Source organism: Asparagus officinalis, chromosome 1 (genome assembly GCF_001876935.1).
Source record: "Asparagus officinalis chromosome 1, Aspof.V1, whole genome shotgun sequence".
NCBI lineage: Eukaryota > Viridiplantae > Streptophyta > Magnoliopsida > Asparagales > Asparagaceae > Asparagus > Asparagus officinalis.
The window spans coordinates 100729347-100751875 of NC_033794.1; the positions used below are offsets into that span (position 1 = coordinate 100729347).

The 22529-nt window shown below is 38.6% G+C and overlaps 1 protein-coding gene and 1 long non-coding RNA gene across 4 annotated transcripts in view; both read left to right on the forward strand.

The window, feature by feature from the left end:
• The window catches only part of LOC109828803, a 36315-nt gene that overhangs the window by 4793 nt on the left and 8993 nt on the right, over positions 1-22529 (forward strand). For 2 of the 3 annotated variants that reach the window (XR_002243844.1, XR_002243846.1), the window contains 2 exons: positions 9620-9737; positions 14515-14764. This is a non-coding gene — a long non-coding RNA (uncharacterized LOC109828803). Of the gene's footprint in view, positions 1-9619; positions 9738-14514; positions 14765-22529 lie in introns of those variants that run through there. The other variant, XR_002243845.1, reaches the window with a different exon arrangement.
• On the forward strand, positions 12264-14038 carry LOC109828801 (uncharacterized acetyltransferase At3g50280-like). The gene has a single exon (XM_020395746.1). The coding sequence runs from the start codon at positions 12349-12351 to the stop codon at positions 13717-13719; it is 1371 nt and encodes a 456-aa protein (XP_020251335.1). The 5' UTR covers positions 12264-12348; the 3' UTR covers positions 13720-14038.

The window sequence follows — 22529 nt, forward strand, 5'->3', positions numbered from 1 at the left end:
GATGCGTCTGGCGAAGTGCCGATCGATAGGCTGCCCAGCTTTGAAATGATTCCTCAGGGAAGAGATCCTTCCTACTCCATCTCCAATAGCTTCTCGGTTGAATCTCCTTTGTGTATTCTTTTTCCATTCTCTGATGCTACACTTTAGTTTGGGCGGAACATTATATAAAAAGAGGACGAGATGACCAACTCCCCTTTTAAATATTACTGATTTCCTAACTTTCTCCCTAAAGTATCAAGTTATTTGCCTTGAGAAATGAAAGAACAAGAACACCGTCACGTTTTTAATCTGATAATTTTTTGACCATGAACTCACAAAATGACCCACATTTGAGCCCATACACATAGTGTAAGGGAAATAATGGGTAATTGGTACGTTTGGGCGTTCAGTTGGGGGTTAAGTACTTCAAGGGGGACAATTGGTCATTTTGTCTATAAACAAAGAAGATAATCTCTCTGAGAAATCAAAGAATTAAATCTGTGGTTACTATCTAAGTTCATAAAAGTAGGGAGTCCAATAATGATTTTGGAAGTTTGTTAGAGATAGCAGAAGTGCCAAATTACATTGATTGGATTTTGTTTGACAAAACTAGAGTTAAATAGAACCCAGCTGCCTATGCTTTCTAAATGATTGGGAAAGATTTGTTACGACACGACTTCTGAAGGATTCGTTTCTTGCAAGTTCATAGATTTTTCTTGTTTACTGGAGGCTTGCCGAAAATTTTTACCATAGAAGTCAGTAACGTGGTATATATGCTACATTGAACCATGATCTGGGTTTAATTGTCCCAGATTCACGTAGAACACAACCATATTCACGTACTACAGCTACCCGATTTGGATTCAAACTAGTTAATATTTTGAAAAATAAAAAAAAACTCTTAAAAGAATAAACAACAAAAGAAAAACATGAGCAATTAAGTAAATAAAGTATGCGTATCTTAATGACAACGTGATTCTTTTATTTTACCATCACTAATATTAGTTAGCATTTAAGAACCTAACCTAAAGCATACCACGTTCCCTGATGTACCATATAAGCCTACCCTACTCGTACCTGATTCCTAAGGAGGAGCGTACCACATTCCCGTACCCGTCCCAAGAACTGGAACGAACTGGGTTCCATGCAACTATGAATTTAACGTACATAGATTAGCCTATTGAATTGCTGATGCATTTGCATTGTAACGGCCTGGCATTTCTTGTAACGGCATTCATTGTCCACTTGCCTAGTAAACTACCAGCGAACCTGTGGTGCCCATCACTTTCTGCTAAAAGAAATATAGTCATCAAACTCTGCTATAGCTACATTGGACACAGTCACAGTTCTTAGAGTATTGAAGTTTGTCCACAATGTCTTACCTAAATTGGGAGGTTTAAATTCAGTACATAGCATTCTACTTTCAAGAGAAAAAAGGCTTGCGAAAGGCGATAACAAAAGATATTGAATTTGTTCAGCTGATAGAAAGGATTTTAGTTTTTTACTTCTCTTTTTTTTTTGGAAAGAACTGAAAGGACCATCAGCCAATTACAAAATTTAATATTTATTTTCTTACTATAAGTACACTATCTTGGGTTAGTATTAATTGCGGTAGATCTAGGTGAACATGGACATGATAATTAAAAAGGATAGAGTAATTGTAAAATTAACTCTGTAGATTGCAGATAAATGGGAGAAAAATTCATGTAGATTGTTAGAAAGCACAGTAACCAACTACCCACTATAGTAAATACCAATTACAAATTCACCAACTGTTACTATAACAAACACTGTAGCAACTGTATATACCTACTACAAAATCACCTATATATAGCCCTCCTAGCCTTAAGTTGAGATTATCCCAGAAACAACAACTCCACATATAAAAGAGTAAAAAAAAAGTGAGAGTTTCTTTGTAACTCTAAAATTTTTCCTCATAGTGAATTATTCTATTCTTTCCCGTGATTTTTATCCCAAATTTATTTAGGGGATTTTTCACGTAAATCTGTGTGTTCATTTTATTACTTCTGCTCTACTATTGCTGGGACCCTGTTCTATTGGGTCTCAGGTTTGTCCCAACAAGTGGTATCAGAGGCTGGCTTAGGGTGCGTGTATCTGCTTATCGTATGCTCTGTGACTATCACTAAAAGTGGATCATCCACTTCATAAAATAGTTTAGATTATTATTTACGCTTTGAAGGCACTAGGCACCATTCACGAGTACAGTGCTATTCACAAGTATGATTACTATTCACGAGTATCATAACTATGCGTAAATACGGTTACTGTTCATGTGAAATAGTAGAAGTTACCATTTGTAGTAGAAGCAATGGCAATGAAGTTCGAGATTGAGAAATTTAACGGGAGTAATTTCTCATTGTGAAAGTTAAAATAAAGCCTATCTTGAGAAAAAATAATTGTCTAGCGGCCATCGGTGCAAGGACGGACAACATCACAAATGATAAATAGTGGAACGAGATGGATGAGAATGTTATTACAAATCGCCATCTAACATTAGCAGACGGGGTACTGTCAAGCATAGAAGAGAAGAAGATAGCAATGGAGATGTGTGATACTCTAACAAAGCTATACGAGGCCAAATCTCTGCACAAAAAAATCTTCTTAAAAAGACGACTTTACACTCTGAGGATGGCGGAATCCACATCGATCACCGACCATATTAACACCCTAAATACACTATTCTCCCAACACACAATATTGGGGTACACAAAGTAAAAATGGATCCGCCATATCAGAAAATAAGTTAGATTTTTATTTACCTTTTGAAGGTACTGAACACTATTCATGAGTATAGTGTTATTCACAAGTACGGGTACTATTCACGAGTACGGTAACTGTTCACAAAATATGGTTACTGTTTACATAAAATAGTAAAAGTTACCATTCATGGTAGAAGCAATGGCGGCGAAGTTCGTGATTGAGAAATTCAACAGGAGTAATTTTTCATTGTGAAAATTAAAAATAATAGCTATCTTGAGAAAAGATAATTGTCTAGTGACCATCGGTGTAAGGTCGGACAACATCACAGATGATATAAAGTGAAACAAGATGGACGAAAATACTATTGCTAATCTCCATCTGGCATTAGCAGATGAAGGATTGTCAAGCATAGAGGAGAAGAAAACAACAAAAGAGATCTGAGATACTCTAACAAAGCTATATGAAGTCAAATCCGTGCACAACAAAATCTTCTTAAAAATAAGACTTTACACTTTAAGGATGACAAAATCTACATCGATGATCGATCACATCAACACCCTAAACATACTATTCTCTCAACTCACAACGTTGGGACATACAATTGGTATGAATGAATGTGCAGAGCTTCTACTTTAAAGTCCACCGGATTCGTATGATCAACTCATCATCAATCTAACAAACAACGTCCTTACGCACTATCTAGTCTTTGACGACATTACAGCAGCCGTTCTGGAGGAAGAAAATTGGCGTAAGAACAAAGAAGACAAGCAGACAAGATCGCAACAAGCAGAGGTCTTATCGGTGATAAGAGAAAGATCAACGAAACGTGGCTCCAGTGAGAGTCATACCAATGGTAGATTAAAATTAAGAAGTAAGAAGAATATTAAATGCTACAACTGTGACAAAAGAGGACATGTGAAATCAGAGTATTGGCACAATAAGAAGAGTGGTGATAAAAAGTCTTCAGAGCCATCAATATTTTAAGGATGCGTTGTCAACACATGAGACACTTCAGCCATTAAAATTATTAGAGGGGCGCTTATTGTTATAAAAGGTGAAAAGATAGCTATAAATTTATTCATGCTCAAGAAAAAACCTTATAGGAAGCTGATTTATCCGTGGTATTAACTAGCTATGAAGAAGAACAAACCATGATGTGGCACCGTAAACTAGACCACATGTCAGAACGAGGCTTGAAGATTCTCTCTGATCAGAAGCTGCTTCCTAGGCTCAAATCAGTAGCTCTTTCCTTCTGCGAGCATTGTATTACAAGTAAGCAGCATCGGTTGAAGTTTAGCACATTGAGTTCTAGAAGAAAGGCTATTCTGAAACTGGTTCATTCTGATGTTTGGCAAGCACCAGCTACATCCATGGGAGGAGCAAAGTACTTTGTATCATTTATTGATGATTACTTCAGTAGATGTTGGGTGTACCCTATCAAGAAGAAGGCTGATGTGTTCGCAGTCTTTAAAGCTTATAAAGCCCGAGTCGAGCTTGAATCTGGAAAAAAGATCAAATGCTTGAGGTCAGATAATAGAGGAGAACACACATACGGTGAATTTCTTGCATTCTGCAAGCAAGAAGACATCGAAAGATAATTCAGTATTGCATATACTCCTCAACAAAATAGAATAGCGAAGCGGATGAACAGAACTTTGTTAGAAAGAACAAGAGCAATGTTAGTAGCTGTAAATCTGGATAAAGTCTTTTAGGCAGAAGTAGTAATAACCGTCTGCTATGTGATGAATCGATCTCCATCAATGCAATACAGTTAAAAACACCAACGAAGATGTGGATTGACAAACCAGCTGATTATTCAAACCTTCATATATTTAGAAGTTAAGTCTACGTAATGTACAATGCCCAAAAAATTATAAAACTAGATTTAAAATCTAGGAAATATATATTCTTGGGGCATGTTGATGGAGTAAAGGGGTATCGCTTGTGGGATCCCACTGCCCGTAAGGTTATCGTCAGCAGAGATATTATCTTTGTAGAAAACTAACTACAAAGTGAAGAGAAAGAAAGTTGTTCAAGGAAGAACTCAGAGACTATAACTGTTAAGATAGAAAATAATCTAAATTCTTCTGAAACAATATCAGAGCATGATCTACAAGAACCAATCGAATCAGAGGCTTCAGAAGTTCGAAGGTCAACTCGTGAGAGAAGACCATTGACTTGGCACTCGGAGTATATTACGGAGAGTAACGTTGCATATTGCCTTCTAACAGAGGATGAAGAGCCATTAACTTTCCATAAAGTTATAAATAGCACAAATGCATCTTTGTGGATGACAGCTATGCAAGACGAAATTGAAGCTCTCCATAAAAGTAAGACTCGGGTATTTGTGTCACTACCACAAAGAAGGAAGGCTATTGGAAATAAATGGGTATACAAGATCAAGCGAAATAGAGATGATTAAATGGAGCGATATCGTGCTAGATTGGACATAAAAGGATATGCTCAAAAAGAAGGTATTGACTTTAATGAAATATTTTCTCATATAGTTCGACTAACAACAGTCCGAATTGTCCTGACTATGAGCGCTATATTTGACTTACATCTACAGCAACTAGATGTGAAAACAACATTTCTTCATAGAGATCTTGAAGAAAAAATTTATATGCTCCAACCAAAAGATTTCAAAGAAAAAGGAAAAGAAAACTTGATTTGTAAGTTGAACAAATCTCTGTACGGTCTAAAACAAGTATCGAGGTGTTGGTACAAGAGATTTAATTCATTCATCATGAGCCCTGAATACAACAGACTTAATTCAGACCATTGTGCATAATTCAAGAGGTTTAGTAAAAATAATTTTGTTATCTTATTGTTGTATGTTGATGACATGTCGATTGTAGACCCTAATAAAGATCGTATCAAAGAATTAAAGGCACAGTTGACCAAAAAATTTAAAATGAAGGATTTAGGATTTGCAAACAAGATTCTAGGAATGCAAATTTACCGAGACAGAATTAATAGGAAGATTTGACTTTCTCAGAAGAATTATTTAAAGAAAATCTTGCGGTGCTTTAACATGCAAGATTGGAAGTCAAATTTTGCTCTATTTCCTGTTAATTTCAAGTTATCCTCTACTATGAGTCTTAACATTGAAGAAGAGAGGATGTAGATATCTCGAATACTGTATGCATCAGTAGTGGAAAGTCTAATGCGCACTATGATTTGTACAAAACCAGTCATTGCACAAGCAGTGGGAGTGGTTAATCAATACATGACAAATCCTGATAAAAATATTAAAATGTCTTAAAGAGGGTCTTAAGATATATTAAGGGAACCTCAATATTGCATTATGTTATGTGGAATCAGATTTTATTGTCAATAGATATGTTAATTCTGATTATGTAGATTATCACGATAACAACAAATCTACCATAAGCTATATGTTTGCACTTGCTGGCAGAGTTGTAAGCTGGGTTTTAAAACTGCAGTCAATTGTGACTACATCAATAACAGAAACAGAATATGCAGCAGCTACACAAGCTAGTAAAGAGGCAATATAGTTGAGAATGATATTGGAGAAACTCGAACATGAACAAAAGAAGATTTTTTTTATTTTGTGACAGCCAGAGTGCTTACATTTAGCAAGAAATTCAGCTTTTCATTCAAAAACAAAATACATTCAAGTTCAGTACCACTTCGTTCATGAAAAAGTGGAAGAAGGAACAGTGGATATGTAGAAAATTCACACAAAAGAAACCTAGCAGATTTTTTAACAAAGACAGTCAACACTGATAAATTTATTTGGTGTCGCTCATTTTATGGTCTGTCGAAGACGTGAGCAACATGAAGATGTCAAGATAGAAAAAATAATGTGAAGATATGATTGATTTTCAATTTAATCTTCAAGAAGGAGATTGTTAGAAAGCACAGTAACCACCTACCCGCTACAGTAAATACCAACCACAGAGCCACCAACTGTTACCGTAGAAACATTGTAGCAACTGTACATACCTACCACAAAATTACCTATATATAGCCCTCCTAGCCTTAAGTTGAGATCATCCCAGAAATAACAACTCCACATATAGAAGAGTGAGAGAAAAATAGAGAGTTACTCCTTGTAAAGAGAGATTGTAACTCCAAAATTTTTCCTCATAGTGAATTTTTCTATCCTTGCTCGTGGTTTTTTTCCAAATTTATTTAGGAGGTTTTTCTACATAAATCTGTGTGTTTATTTTAATACTTCTGCTCTACTATTCGCTGGGACATTGCTCTATTAGGTCCCGGGTTTGTCCCAACATAGATGAACCCTGAAAGTTTGTAATAGAGGATTTGTTTTGTATTTTGCCATACATGGAACCTGACTTCGGTCTTCAATGGGCTGCAATTGCTCTACCGAGGCTATTATTTTAGAGATTCTTTGGGATTTTCACTTGTTGGGGTCAATACCCTTATCTCACATCAACATGGGGAGCAATACTGATTAGTTTGACCTACTCAGGGAGTGCAAAAGTGGGACTCACAACCTCCTAGTGGACCAGCAAAAGTCCAAATTTTCTTTCTACATGAGCAAGCAACTTGCTGCAGCCGTTTAGATTTGGCTATGATAGGAAACCCCCTCCATAGTGAAGTTCCTTCAAAGCTGGTCTGCCCGTGATAATCTATTGAAGTCTAATTCTTGTCGTGGCAAATATTACTCTCAGTAGTTGTCTCTTATGAGCCTAACATTGTTCAAATAATTTTTACGTAATTTCAGGAATACAGTATTGGATGAATTTTGTCTATAGCAATTATTGTCTCTTCTCTTTCACGATCTAGTCTCATTTTGTTTCTAGAACTGAAAGTTGTATCCCTCAATCTCTATACTAATTCCTTAGATTCTCTGTAAACCTTTGACCGGCATATCAACGTACACGAAGCTTGGATAGTCCAGATTAAATTATTTTCTATTTTATGTTCATTAATTATCATTATTCATTTAACTTATTTATGAAAATAAAAGGTGAAAAACACTACAAGTTTTTACCCTTCAAGCTCTGAAACCAGTGATCTTCCGCTCCAGTCAATCAAGCTCCGTTCCAATTTGCTCGCAGCTAGTTCTCTTCATCTGTTGCACCTCTCTTACTTGGCTCTTAACTTTAGCTAGCAACTTCAAACAAAGGTATAAGTTGTATGCTGAGCAACTTATCCGACTCAACTGAATATATTCAACCATTTTTTTTCTGACTAGATGGAAAAATATATTAACCAAGTAAACTTATCCAACTCAACTGAATATATTCAACCATTTTTTTCTGACTAGATGAAAAAATATATTAACCAAAACATCATAATAAAACTTCTAATCTAGTTTGTCAAAGGTTCTGGCCACTAATAGCAAAATTTCGAAGCTGTGGTTACATATGCCCCCGCAGGTTGGGCACCCTTTTTATGGCCCGAAACCTTGACTCACACAACACTATCTATTTTGTCCCCTAAAAAATCCACTTTAAACCCTTTTTATGGCCCGATACCTTGACTCACACAACACTATCTATTTTGTCCCCCAACAAATCCACTTTAAATGCGTGGCTAGTGGGAATTGAACCTGGGTTTCTTGGATACCATGTCAAAGGTTTCTGCTACACACCAAAACTCCAAAGTTGTGGTGGGAGTTGAGGGTTGTAATTTTTTGTTCTAATATAGTTCAACTCTGACAATGTTGGAATCGTAGCCATACCTTGCTTGAATCTGATGATAGTCCTCAACAAAGATATCAGGAGTGTAGGTTGCATGTCTCCAACCCTCACGTCACTCTGAAAATGGGGTTAGCGGACTCAATTTTGATGTGGGAACTCTTGCTGAGTTCCTCTAGTTTCCAAACCAGGTTTCAATTATGTGGATTAAGGTACTTAACACAAGTACTGGTAATCCTACTAGCAAAGGTTCAAACTGTTGCTAGTAGGTCTTTCTGCAACTGTTTGACCATCTCTATTTACTTCGCAGCTGTTCCAACTGATCAAAGAAAGAACCCTCACTATTAGATTGATTATCAGAAATAAGAAAGTCAATGTTATCACTCAGCAAGTCTGAACTTGCTAAAGAGAAAGCTTTATGGATAAACTTTTACTAAAAGGAGCTCCATGTCGATTAAGTACGTGACAGGATACAAAGACCTCCACTAAATATTTATTGCACACAGCAATTAATTGTTGTTTTTGTTGAAAGTTACAGTTGAAATTATCTGAATACTCCTGTTTAGATTGCGAGCTGAAATCATGTTAAATTTTTTACAAGTGATACAATAGGTACTGTTTGGTTATTAGCGATACAAGTTAGCAGTATCAGGGTAGCATGACAGATGACTGATGTGTTTACAGCAAACTATGGGTGCTCAGCCGCCGTTCTTACTGTCTCAATCGACCAAAAGATTACAGATCATGTAATTTGAAATTTGCAAACTCTAGGAAACAGTCTGGAGTAGAAGTTTCTACTTTTATTAGATTGGCTAGCTGGGTTGTTTTTTTGGCCAGTTATGTCTGCTATGCAACTCGAGACACAAATGTGATTTTCATTTGAATTAATGCAAATTTGTCCCGCTATAGTCTAAATTTCACGTGGAGCAAGGATATGACAACACAACATAATATGTTGCACTAGTACAGATATAAGATGTGGACTCAAAATGATACAGGTATATAGGTATAAGACTCTTGCAAGTCTAGTAAATTGGTACATCGTTGATGAAACTGAGTGCTTGTGAGTTATTATAGTTTCAATATAACATGAACTTCTAAGATGCAAGGGGTAACAAAACACAATATAATCAAATTGTATAAAATTTTTTGAGTCCCACAATTGTCAATAATTCTTCATTGATGAAGTATACAAGTGATATATATGCATTTACAAAAAATTGTAGTTTGAAATTATGCATTAGATGTACTTATCTCTGCTACATCTTTTTGCATCTTTGATATAGGTGGTATCTGGCTATGTCAAACGTCTGAGTAATTGGATAACGGATATGGGCTCATCTATGTTATTGAAGAATCCTTGCAATATAGACAACAGTTATGATTTCATCTCGAACTTTTGAGGTAGGCTACGCAACGCTTTTCTTTCTTTTTAATTGTAAAGGAACATCTTGCTGGTTAACTAACAATCATTATGTTATGTATAATTTCCTTCATCCATTTATGTAAAGCCTAGTACAGTCCTTGTTGCCATCTTTTACTTCTTCTAAGCTACATGCTTATTGGCCTCTGTTGTACATGTGAGAACCATCTCAGTCGATTCTCTCTCACTTTGACCAACCTCTAATTTCTTACAAATGCACATACCTATAGTTTGATTTATATTTAAAAGATTCAATTGTTCATTTCTCTTATTCAAGCATTGGTTGGTTATGTTAAGGGCATCTGTTATTGCATAATTCAGAATCATCTCTCTCATTTTATTCTTAAATCAAAATTCATAACCTGCTATACTTTTCATATTGAAAACTCCCTTTACTAAAACACCAATTAGGCCTATAATTTTTCTTCCCTTGGAATTCTCAGAACTAATTCCTTCATATTTTCTCGAATTTCTCTCTAAGTTCTTAGCAGTTCTACTCTGCTGCATATGTAATTACCCACTCTTCTAAGGGTTACGTTGGATTCAAAAATTCCACACTGGATAGCAGATAAAGGAAATATGTTGAGTTTAGTAGTTACCGGGGGTGTCATATAGGATAGTGTTTACTGTTTATACATATCATAATACATGACTCGATTGGCTTTCCTTCCAAATCTTTATTCATTTTACACCCGATATTGATCTTACTGGACTGGGCCATTCAATAACAGTCATCAACATCTTGTATTGATATAACTGGACTGGACTGGAGTGAACTTCATATTTGATGCATTGGAGAGAATGGAGCTAGTTTCACTTATTTACAAAAGATTCATTGTTGATCTTTCTCTCAAAAAACGATTCATTGGTGATGCACCAATGTGGTAGCGTAGAGCCTAATTCACCTTTTCTCACTTGTTACTGGAAATGGCATGGCATTGGATCGACAGATCACTTCAAAGGAATACCTAGCAAACACCCTTGCCACCTAAATTGAACCTCTCATGTTAATCTTAAAGCCTCCTACTGAGGTTAGGAGAAAGGATGTGTATAATCTCATTCTGATGGAAATAAATCTCTACGAAGTAACAACTTTCTCTTCTCATTAAATGTTGATTCTGCAAAAAGATTAGATTTACTCTTGAAGACATGTTCTATCTGAAATAATGCTGTCTCAAATATTTTAAATAGTTCATACTGTCTTGACTTTATGTACAATTTTTATGTTTGTGTAATAGAGCTGCAATAGTATTTATGTATGTGAGACAACCACTTCAATCTAAAGCTCAAGCTGAATGTGTGACTCGTTGGTTAATTTCTTACATGCTCAGGTTTCACTCTGACAATTCGTATATTCCTTTCCTGTAGGAAAGTAATTCATTAATCCTTTGTGTCCTCCACTTATTCCCGTCTCCCTATACTAATTTTTGGGCTGTTTGATTTTTTCCTGGTCACAATATTCGTTTATGCTCATCTACAAGGTCATCTCAAACTAGCTCAAAGTTTCTCAATATACTTAACTCATATCCCATCCTTTGCTTCCTCCATTGAACTGTGAATTTACAGGTTTATTTGTGAATTTTTTTTTTTTTTTTTGCTTATTCCAGAATATTCCTGAATGCTCATACTCTGCAGTCTGCCCTCATTTAGTAACGTAGAATCTAACATTAAAATTAGTTGGAGTACTAGATGATAAACTGTTCTGCCCTTAATTGGGGAAATTATACTGGTCTCAGGGATACCTGATCACCAGTGATACTGAACGATACGCTTTCCGCATGATAAGTCTTTCAAGTGTTAGAAAAGCTTTTCTACGGACTATCAGGTGGGTCCAAACTTTTGAAGGAAGTTGCAAAGAAGATGGCACATAATTATAGATGATGTAACGAAGGAGAAGTAACTAGCCACCAAGGAGAAGTAACTAGCCACCAACTTTGACCCTGATATTTGAAACTAACAATTATGTCACTGTCATGTTTATCACATTTTTGCACCTCAATATCATAGGAAAACAACAGTTAGTAATTAGCAACTTGTTTAGGACAAATTTTCAAAACAATCCTTTTTGCAATTTTATTCCCAAAAAACGACCTCTTTAATTTTTATTTGTAAAAACCGAACTGGTTTCAGCCGCAGCGTTGAAACTAGGTCGGTTTTTACAAAAAAAATTCCGAAACTTCACGGGAGTTGAACTCCCGTGAAGATTAGCAGTTTTTAATTAAGCTGCTAAACTTCACGGGAGTTGAACTCCCGTGAAGTTTCTTAGTTCAAAAACAAATTTTTTGAACTGTGAAACTTCACGGGAGTTCAACTCCCGTGAAGTTTCGGAACTTTTTTTTGTAAAAACCGACCTGGTTTCAACGCTGAGGCTGAAACCAGGTCGGTTTTTACAAATAAGAGAGAAATGAGTTGTTTTTTGGGAATAAATTTGCAAAAGGGATTGTTTTGAAAATTTGTCCAACTTGTTTATATAAAGAACAAAATGTTATTGATGCAGAAGTGGAGGAGGCAAAGAAAGAAAAATTGCAAGAGGGAGGTCTTATTATGATTTGAGTGGCCTATTGAGGGGTTCAAATTTTTCAAATCCGAATAATGGCTACATCTCCTCCTCCCATGATCGTTCAAGTCTCCAAATGCTTAGTTAAACCCTCATCATGCCCAAACCCTGCTGTCAATATCTGCCATCTCACGCATTGGGACCTTCCCCTGCTCTCTTTAAACTACATTCAGAAAGGGCTCCTCTTCTCAAACCTCCCCTCTGCGTTCTCCATCGAGAGTATCATCGATCGCCTGATGTCCTCTCTGTCCGTCGCCCTCTGCCACTTCTACCCTCTCGCTGGTCGCCTCAAAACTGAACGGGTTTTAGACAATAACGGTAAAATCAGCGGTCTACAAGTCTCAATCGACTGCAAGAGCCAAGGGGCGGAGTTCATCTATGCCATAGCCCCTGATGTCACAATTTCTGATGTTCTTGCTCCATCAGACGATATTCCGTCGTTCCTTCAATCTTTCTTTCCTTTTAATGGAGCCATCAACCACGATGGCCACACTCTCCCACTTCTCGCCATTCAGCTTACAAAACTCTCCGATGGCATCTTTCTTGCTTGTTGTTTCAATCATGTTGTTGGGGACGGTACCTCTTATTGGCACTTCTTTAATGCCTGGGCTGAGATTGCCCGCTCAACAAAAGAAGGTGACTTCACCATCTCTAGGCCTCCCGTTCATGACCGTTGGTTCATTGAGGAAGAAAACCCTCCTATAAAGCTACCATTCTCAGACCCGGAGGAATACATTGAGAGGCCCAACCCACCTCCTCTAAGAGAAAAGATCTTTCATTTCTCTTCACAATCCATTGCTCAGTTAAAAGCAAAGGCCAACAAGGAGTGTAACACCGATGTAATCTCCTCTTTCCAAGCCTTGTCTGCCCTGATATGGCGATCTGTCACGCGTGCACGTTGTCTACCTCCTGATCAGAAGACTAGTTGCTTACTTTCAATTCAATACCGTGCACGACTGCAACCACAGTTATCGCCCGATTACTTTGGGAATTCAATGTCTGCAGCGGTTGCAAGTGCAACGGTTGGTGAACTGATGGCCCATGGGCTCGGATGGGCAGCTTCGCTTGTGCATCAGAGTGTGACGTTGCACACTGATACTGCAATTAGGGAATTTGTTAGGAAGTATCATCAGAAGCCTGTTGTGTATCGGTTGAGTGGACTTAAGAATTCATCTTTGATGATTGGGAGCTCACCAAGGTTTGACATGTATGGATGTGATTTTGGATGGGGGAAGGCGGTGGCATTGAGGAGTGGCATTGCAGATAAGTTTGGTGGTAAAGTGACATCGTATCCTGGGCAGGAGGGTGGAGGGAGTGTGGATATCGAGGTGTGTCTGTTACCAGAGTCCATGGCTTCTCTAGAGGTGGATGAGGAGTTCATGGCTTGTGTTTCTCCTTCTCAGTGAGATGGCGTCTTCTCCTAAATGCTTTAAGTTAAAGAATAAGCAAAAAGCTTAGGACTTACTGCGCTTATAATTTGATCATGATGTTAATTTCTTATGTCTGATCTACGTCAACAAGACTTATTGAATAAGAACGAGGGAACAAAGTTAATAGAGTCTATGTTGGAGCTTGGAAATTAAATGATAAACTTCAAAGGCTTAGCTGTTGTACTGTCTCCGATTGATTCATAGTTTTACCTTCTTTATGTTTCAAGTGCAATGTACCATTTGTGCGTCATAATCCTTGCTGGCTGATGGCAAAATTTACGCTAGCTGTTGTTTATTCTGAAGTTCTGTAAGATTATTTGGTACTGGTCAGATATTCACCATTCTAGTAAAACTAGAAGCGTGGAAGATTTAACCCTGACATCTGACCAGGAGATCACTAGTGCAACATCAATAGTTCGAAAAATATTGAGAAATAACTAATGGAAAAATGATATGTCACATGGTGTGTTCTAGAAGGTATATTAAAATGCGCACGCTCCATCAGCATATTAACTATTCAAAGATGGAGATTTTTGTTTTAAGTATATTTAAGCTGGTAGGTGGCGATAATTAAAGTTTCTGCTGCTATCTTGTAGAGTACTCAATTTGAGTAGGTGAGAAGTGCTACGCTCTGACCTGCAAAAGAAGACTAATAGGCTCTTCCTTGCAAAATTTTCTGCAATGACATATTTTATAATTGAGCAGGAATCAGTCAGCTTCATACGGGGTTTGCAACCGAAACCATTGACACTTTTGGATCCTTTGATGCAGGACAAATTAGATCGTCGTAGCGCTTTGCTGTATTCTATGTCTGGTTTTCTTGGAAGAGATTGAAAAGTGACTGGGATTGATGGACCGTTGCTTCAAGGTAACCATTCATTGTCTTGCTTTAGATGGTTCCTCAAATCCTTGGGTAAGGGATTTGAGAAGAGTTTGTATTTTATCCATTGGGTAGCGGAGAATTTTTTTTTTCCAAGATTTGATGTTTGTGTCACTTTCTGATAGTTATTTTTGAGGAAAGTGTTCTGTAGTTTATTGAGATTGGTTACTTTTCATGCGTGTGAGATTATTCTTGTTACTAGCTGATCCATACGCACAAGAGGGAAGGGCTTTTTCTATCACGACCCCCTCTCACCCATCGGTACATGCTACGTTGCGTTGATTCAGCTGCCATGAAGCCGTATGTGTAACCTACAAATAACCCGTAGCGGACACCAATACATTCTTGGACACACATTGAATATATGTATAGATGTGTTAAAATGCGGACTCAATTTAAAATACATGTTCTAATTTAAAACACTAGTCATACACACACTTTTTGGTCATATTTCTTATACTTCAGATCTACTTTCTGAAACTTGGACAAGGGTTGTGTTCTTTTCAGCCCATACTCAGTTTTGAACTATGCTTTTAAAGGGAATTTTGTGTATCTAGTACAAAAATGAATTGTTTCCAGTTATAATCACCATAATAAAAGAAAGGTAAAAATGTTATAGAAATTTAATTCTCATAACATGTGAAAGAAAAAACAATATTGATCTCATGTAAACTATGTCTCATAACCGAATGTGTACCGGTATCTATTTCCATGCAACATACGGTACATGTTATATTTAAGGCACAAGCCACGGGTCCAAGATAATTTTAGGCTTGGGGTCAGTTCTTCTACATCCAAATCCTACCCATTGAAGGTACACATTAAAATGGGCCAGGTCAGAATCAGCTTCGTGCAATCCAATAATTCTATCAGGTTCAAAGTTCCCTATTCAAATACCTTCCCAGTTTGTTTGGATCTGACAGGTCAAGTATTTTCGAAGCCATAATATTATTTGTGGTTGAAGGCGGGGGTTCATTAGGACTAACCTCATGCACAGTGCAGTACAGAGGTGGGACTTGTGTTTGTACTTGTTGATAATAGTGTATTGTAGTGAGTTTTAGTCTCACATTGCTTGGGATAACAAATCTCACACTTCTCTACTTGTATAAATATATGTGCACACTCAATATTCAACTCAAGGGAAATTTACCCAAGATTCTCTCTCATATATGTGCACACTCAATATTCAACTCAAGGGAAATTTACCCAAGATTCTCTCTCTCTTACTTTAACATGGTATCAGAGCTAGGGCTATTTCAGGGAAATTTACCCAAGATTCTCTCTCTCTTACTTTAACATGGTATCAGAGCTAGGGCTATTTCCCTTCAAATAAAATTTTTAACGCTTCTGCGTTCTGTTACCAAATCTTGACCTTGTTGCTTTGCAGCCGTTTAATGTTTTTTTTTTTGGCGTTCATCTGCCAGATATTTTGGCATTGCCGCTTTGCGGCCTCTTAATCGCGTTCTCGTTTAACCTTCGGATTTCATTCTAACCTTCGGGTTCTATTTTAAACCTTCGGGTTTCATTCTACCATTCGGGTTCTATTTTAACGGCATTGCCGTTTCAAGACCGTCTCTCGGTCTCAAATTAATGGCATCGTCGTTTCAAGCCGTCTCTAGGCCTCAAACGAACGGCATTGCCGTTTTGCAGTAGTAACGACATCTCGACGTCTTAACGTCTGAACATTGCTGTTATGGTTCATTCAGAGAAGATTCTCAAACCATCTTTGCCCCTCAATGATCAAAGTGACTGGGCAGGGTGGTCCACCATTGTCACCAATGCCTTGCGTGGCGTTGGTTTGCTTGATCATCTCACCGGTACGGGACCAGTTTTACCGTCCATCAGCATTGTTGCTTTATCCAGTACTATTACCTCTGGCAGTGGTGATGTCGATCTTCAGACTGCTCGTGCTCTCTATGTCAAGGAGAGTTCAGAGTGGCAATTGCAGGAATTTCGTGTCATGGATTATCTCACTCGCTGTGTTGGCTCTGGTCTCACTGTCGAGATTGGCTCGCTTCCCTCTGCTCGGGCCATGTGGACTCGTCTCACTGAGTGTTTCACTGAGTGCTCGGGTGCACGGGAGGCATATCTTCTGCAACGCATTGCTCTACAATGCAAAGGTAGTTCATCTCTGCAGTCCCATTTTGGACAAATGCAAGCTTTTTGGACAGAGTTACGCTCCATGCTTCCTGGACGTAATTCCACATATGAAGACTGGCTAGCCTGGTACGAACGGCATGAGGTGCATCAACTGTTTCAGTCTCTTCCCGAATATTCAACTATGGCTGATCAACTACTTCATCAGCCTCAATTTCCGACTTTGGCCTCAGTTATGGGAGCTCTCACTGCTTATGAGACCCGACAGCAGACAATACGACTCAATTTGTCAACAGACATTCCTACCTCTTCACATAAGACTGTTTTGTCTGTACCTGTCACTGCTCCTGTTATGAATCATACTTTTCCACAGGCTCGATCTAAGCTCTCTTGCAAATATTGCAAGAAGGAAGGACACCACATTGAGACATGCTTCAAGCTTCATCCTGAGTTACGTTCCTCAGGTACTGGTCGTGGTCGGCGACCCCCTCAGTCTCAACCTCTCGTACACCAGGATTGCTGGCCAATGCTATACCTCCTACTACTTCAGACTCTACTATTCAAGCTATTGAAAGTCTTCGTCGTCAACTTGATGCTTTTCAACATATCACCTCTACATCCACCGCACAACTCTCTGGTATGCATTTTGTTGGTTCTTTGGCTAATCATTCGGTCTCTGGTATGAATGATCTCTGGATTTTTAACTATGGTTGTTCCTTTCATATGACTTGTAATGCCTCACTTTTATCCTCTGTCTTTACTTCATCCTCTCTTCCTCCTATCTACACAGTTGTTGGACAACCATTGTCCATTACTCAGTATGGCTCTATTACCCATAAAATGATCCATCTGGTCGTCTAATACTTGGTCCCGTCTATGTGGCTCCTCAGTTGTGCTTGAATTTAATTTTTATTAGCTCTTTATACATGGCGGGCCTGTTTGTCTCATTTTCTTCTGATACTTGTATTGTGCAGGATCCACAGACGGGCAAGACGGTTGGGGCGGGTCGTAGGAGGCACAAACTGTATTTTTTGGAATACCTTCACCTTCCAGAATCCATACGTCCACGTTCTCTTATTGCTTCTCTTCGTTCGTCAAAACCCTCTACCTCGCTTCCTGCCAATTTATGGCATAGACGACTTGGTCATGTGTCTAATAAAAGGCTGGAGAGTCTTATTCAGTTTGGAGTACTTGGTCCTGTATCATCTAGTTCTAGTATTGAGTCATGTACTGGTTGCAAATTGGCTAAATTCACTGCTTTACCATTTAAAATGAGTACATCCATATCCACTTCCTTATTTGATTTAGTACATTCTGATATTTGGGGACTAGCTCCTTTGCCTTCTTCATTTGGCTACTTATATTATGTTAGCTTTATCGACGATTTCTCTCGTTTTACATGGGTTTACCTACTTAAGAATCGCTCTGACGTACTTACTGCTTATCAAGCATTCACTACTATGATTTTCACTCAATGGCAATCTCGTATTAAAGTTTTTCGTTCTGATTGTGCCAAAGAGTATCTATCCTCTACCATGCGCTCTATCATGTCCTCTCATGGGACTATCTTTCAACAGTCATGTCCCTATACTCATGAGCAAAATGGTGTTGCTGAACGCAAACATCGTCATATCCTCGATACTGCTCGATCAATGCTCATTTCTTACTCTGTTCCTCATCGTTTCTGGGCTGAGGATATTCTCACTGCGACTCATGCCATTAATATCACTCCATCTAGCTCTCTTTCCGGTGCTACTCCTTATAGTCGTGTTTATACTCATCCTCCCCGTTATGATCTAGTTCGCGTTTTTGGTTGTCGATGTTTTGTTCTTCTGCCATCTCACGAACGTGATAAATTATCTCCCAGAGCTGTTTCTTGTGTTTATTTAGGAATTAGTTCAGAACATCGAGGTTATCATTGTTATGATCCCGCAACTCGTCGAGTTCATATATCTCGTCATGTTCAGTTCGAAGAGGATTCTCCATATTATTCTACTTCTGATGACTTTAATTTCCTCCACTCTACTGATCATGCTTCCCCGTCAACTGCATCACCCACTTCTTCACCTTAATTTTTCTTTCGAGATCTCCCTGACATCTCTCCCTCTCCTTCTGTTGACTCTTCCTTACCCGACTCTTCTCTTACACCATCTAATCTATATCCCGTGGACACAACTCTCACTCCATATAATACTGTTGATCTCCACGCACCTGCGCCAGCATCTCCCCCGCCTGAGGTTCATCTTGCTCTTCGTCGAGGCAAACGCCCACATGTCATGCCTGCCCGGTATGCTTCTGTTACTTCTTATTCACCTATCTTTCATAACTTTCTTGCTGTCATTCATACTATTGTTGAGCCAAAGTCCTTCCAAGAGGCAGTTCAAATTTCAGAGTGGCGACAGGCTATGGCTGAGGAATTTCAAGCCTTTCAGCAAACTCATACCTGGGATGTTGTTCCCTGTCCACCTAGGATCTCTCTTGTTGGCAGTAAATGGGTTTATAAGGTCAAGTTTCATCCTGATGGCACCATTGAACGTCGAAAAGCTCGTTTAGTGGCGCGAGGTTTTACTCAGCAACAATGTATTGATTATGAGGAGACCTTTGCTCCTGTTGCTCAGATGCCCACTGTTCGTACTCTCCTTGCGGTCGCTGCTGCTCATCGTTGGCCCTTATACCAGATGGATGTCAAAAATACTTTTCTTCATGGCTCTTTATCAGAGACCGTATATATGCAACCGCCTCCAGGGTCAAATATTCCTCCGGGACATGTATGTCTCCTTCGTCGTGCTGTTTATGGTCTCAAACAGGCACCCCGCGCTTGGTTTGAGTGTTTTCGCGATGTCGTGCTCAAAGCGGGCTTTATAGAAAGTCATCAAGATGCTTCTCTATTTGTTCGCACTACATCGCGTGGCAGAGTTTTATTACTCATCTATGTAGATGATATGATCATTACAGGTAATGATATGGTAGGTATACAATACGCAAAATCTCAGTTGCAACAACAGTTCCACATGAAGGATCTTGGATCTCTTCGGTATTTTCTTGGTCTAGAAATTTCTCAAGGCCCGCGGGGTGTATTACTGTCTCAACAGAAGTATCTCTCAGATATTCTAAATCAAGCTGAGCTAACTGACAATGCAACTGTCGATACTCCACTCCAGCAAAATGTCAAACTTTGCTCTACTGACGGTGAGCCTCTATCTGATCCTACCCGATATCGACATCTTGTTGGTCAGTTGGTCTATTTGTGTATCTCTCGACCAGATATCTCTCATGTTGTTGGTATTATCAGTCAATTTGTTAGTGACCCACGTTCTGTACACTATACTGTCTTATTACGGATTCTTCGGTACCTCCGGGGTACTAGCACTCGCTCTCTTTTGTTTCCTGCTACATCTAAGTTAGAGCTTTGTGCATATTCTGATGCTGATTGGGCTGGTGATCCAACTACCAGAAAGTCTACCACAGGTTATTGTATATTTCTTGGTGATTCCCTTATTTCCTGGCGAAGTAAGAAACAAGATGTTATTACTCTTTCTAGTACTGAGGCAGAGTATCGTGCAATGTCCACAACAGTTAAAGAGATTATTCATCTTCGTCGCCTTCTCAGTGATTTCGGTATTTCAGTTACGACTCATACTCCTCTCTACTGTGATAATGAGAGTGCCATCCAGATTGCTAATAATCCAGTATTTCATGAAAGTACTAAACATATTGAGATCGACGCTCATTTTGTCCGTCACCAAGTTATCAAGGACAAGACAATTCTACTTCCTCATGTTTCATCCGCTGACGAGCTTGCAGATTTCTTCACAAAGGCCTTACATGTTCATCGGTTCCAGTTTCTTGTACGCAAACTCACTTTGTTTGATCCAACATGAGTTTGAAGGGGGCTGTTGATAATAGTGTATTGTAGTGGGTTTTAGTCCCACATTGCTTGGGAGAACAAACCTCACACTCCTATACTTGTATAAATATATGTGCACACTCAATATTCAACTCAAGGGAAATTTACCCAAGATTCTCTCTCTTACTTTAACAGTACTTATCTTAAACACATATGCTTAATTATACAACAAAAGTAATAGTTGCCTAGTGGTAAAGGTATCGCCGTTGTACAAGTTCAACATCTACCGAAATGTTAGCGAACTAGTCTATTCATTGAGAAAAGTATCCTGTGGATCTGGTGCATTTGTCATGGTGCATGCGATTAGAGACTAATCTTATATCTCTATGGGACATGTAAACTTCCCTTACCTTGTCATCTTTTTTCATACTTGGACCTTTCACTTTTCTTGGACCTCCAATCTTAGTTTCATAGCTTGCCATTTTTCTTTCTTTCTAGAAGTCGCAGGCTACATGCAAAATGTTAATTTCTACTGAATCCTCCTTTTTGTCTAATTGAGTAGATTGGTCAAGTGTGTGGAAAACCGTCATTCTGCCTCTATTGGGATACATGACCGCCGATGCTTCAATTCCACTGGGTACGCTACGTATACATCCAGGTTCTGGTCTCGCTGATCGAGCAGATCAACTTAGAGCTATAAAGAATGTACCTCCATGATGGAGCGTACTAGCAGTGTGAATTCAGTTCACCTTTCTAGATATTTCTGAGGCCCACAAGCTACTAGAGCTTGGACCGAGCCTCTCTCTTCCTGTCCAGGTGCTAATCGTGTGCACTAAGTTTACTAACCTTGATTTTTCTTCCACCTACCATCTCTTCTCTAAGTTTCTTTTCCATTTCTTCTGGAGCATTGACAGGTTGTATCTTCACTCAGTCAATGAGCAAGAGGTTCTAAGATTCAAAGTGAAGTATGTATATAAAATTTCCTGTACTGTCTTCTCTCGATACCCATCTTTGACTGGCATCTCTCTTTCTGTTTGTTGGTTCTCCTGCTTTGCATCTGGTATACAATCTAACCTCCCTTTTTGCTCTGAAATTTTCTTCAATAAGACATGACTTTTTTTATCTGCTGCGTTTTTTTTTCTCGATTTCCCACGAGGTGTCCCCACACATTTTGGATGTGACTGATCCTCGCTAGCGCTACGTGGTTGGCGCTGGCCCGAGGGTTTTTTACCTGCTGGGGAATTCGACCACGGGACTTCCCACTATGGATCGTCCCCCAACAGGAGCTCTCAACAGGGCCTTACACCGCTAAGCCAACCCTGCGGATTATCTATTATGTTTTGCTCTCATATAAAATATATTTTCTTCATGTGTACTAACTTTTTAATGATCCCTCTGATATACTTCTCAGTCTAACCGAAAATTGCAAAACAAATTTGTACAATTAAATGATGGATAATGGAGCATCTCCGCGTTAACCTGGCAAACACATTAAGTAATATGACACATGGTTAGGGGAATCAATTCTCCACTTCGCTGACCCAGAACACTCAAGGATTTAGATAAAAGAAGGATTTCTGTACTATATTCTAGTTTTTAATGATCCCTTCCTCTTCATTACTGAACTCCCAAACATAGCATTATAGAATTCCTTTCTTATAGTTTTCTTCTCTTAGGAGTTAGGACTAACTATAAATAACCAAAAATATATGTATATATACAGGGTATTACCATCTTCAATTACATCAATCAATCAATAAAAGAGAAAATCTTTTTCTAACTCTTGAGATGATAAATCCGATCAAGGTTCCTAATCCAAGTAAAATTCAACCTTCTTCTTCCCTCTTCTAGAACTTAAACTGGACTCGCGATGCTGCTCCCATCGTCTACCCTCTTCACTTTCACAACCTCATAACCTATATTTATTCACATGCCCCCACATCGGACAACGTGAGAAGGCCT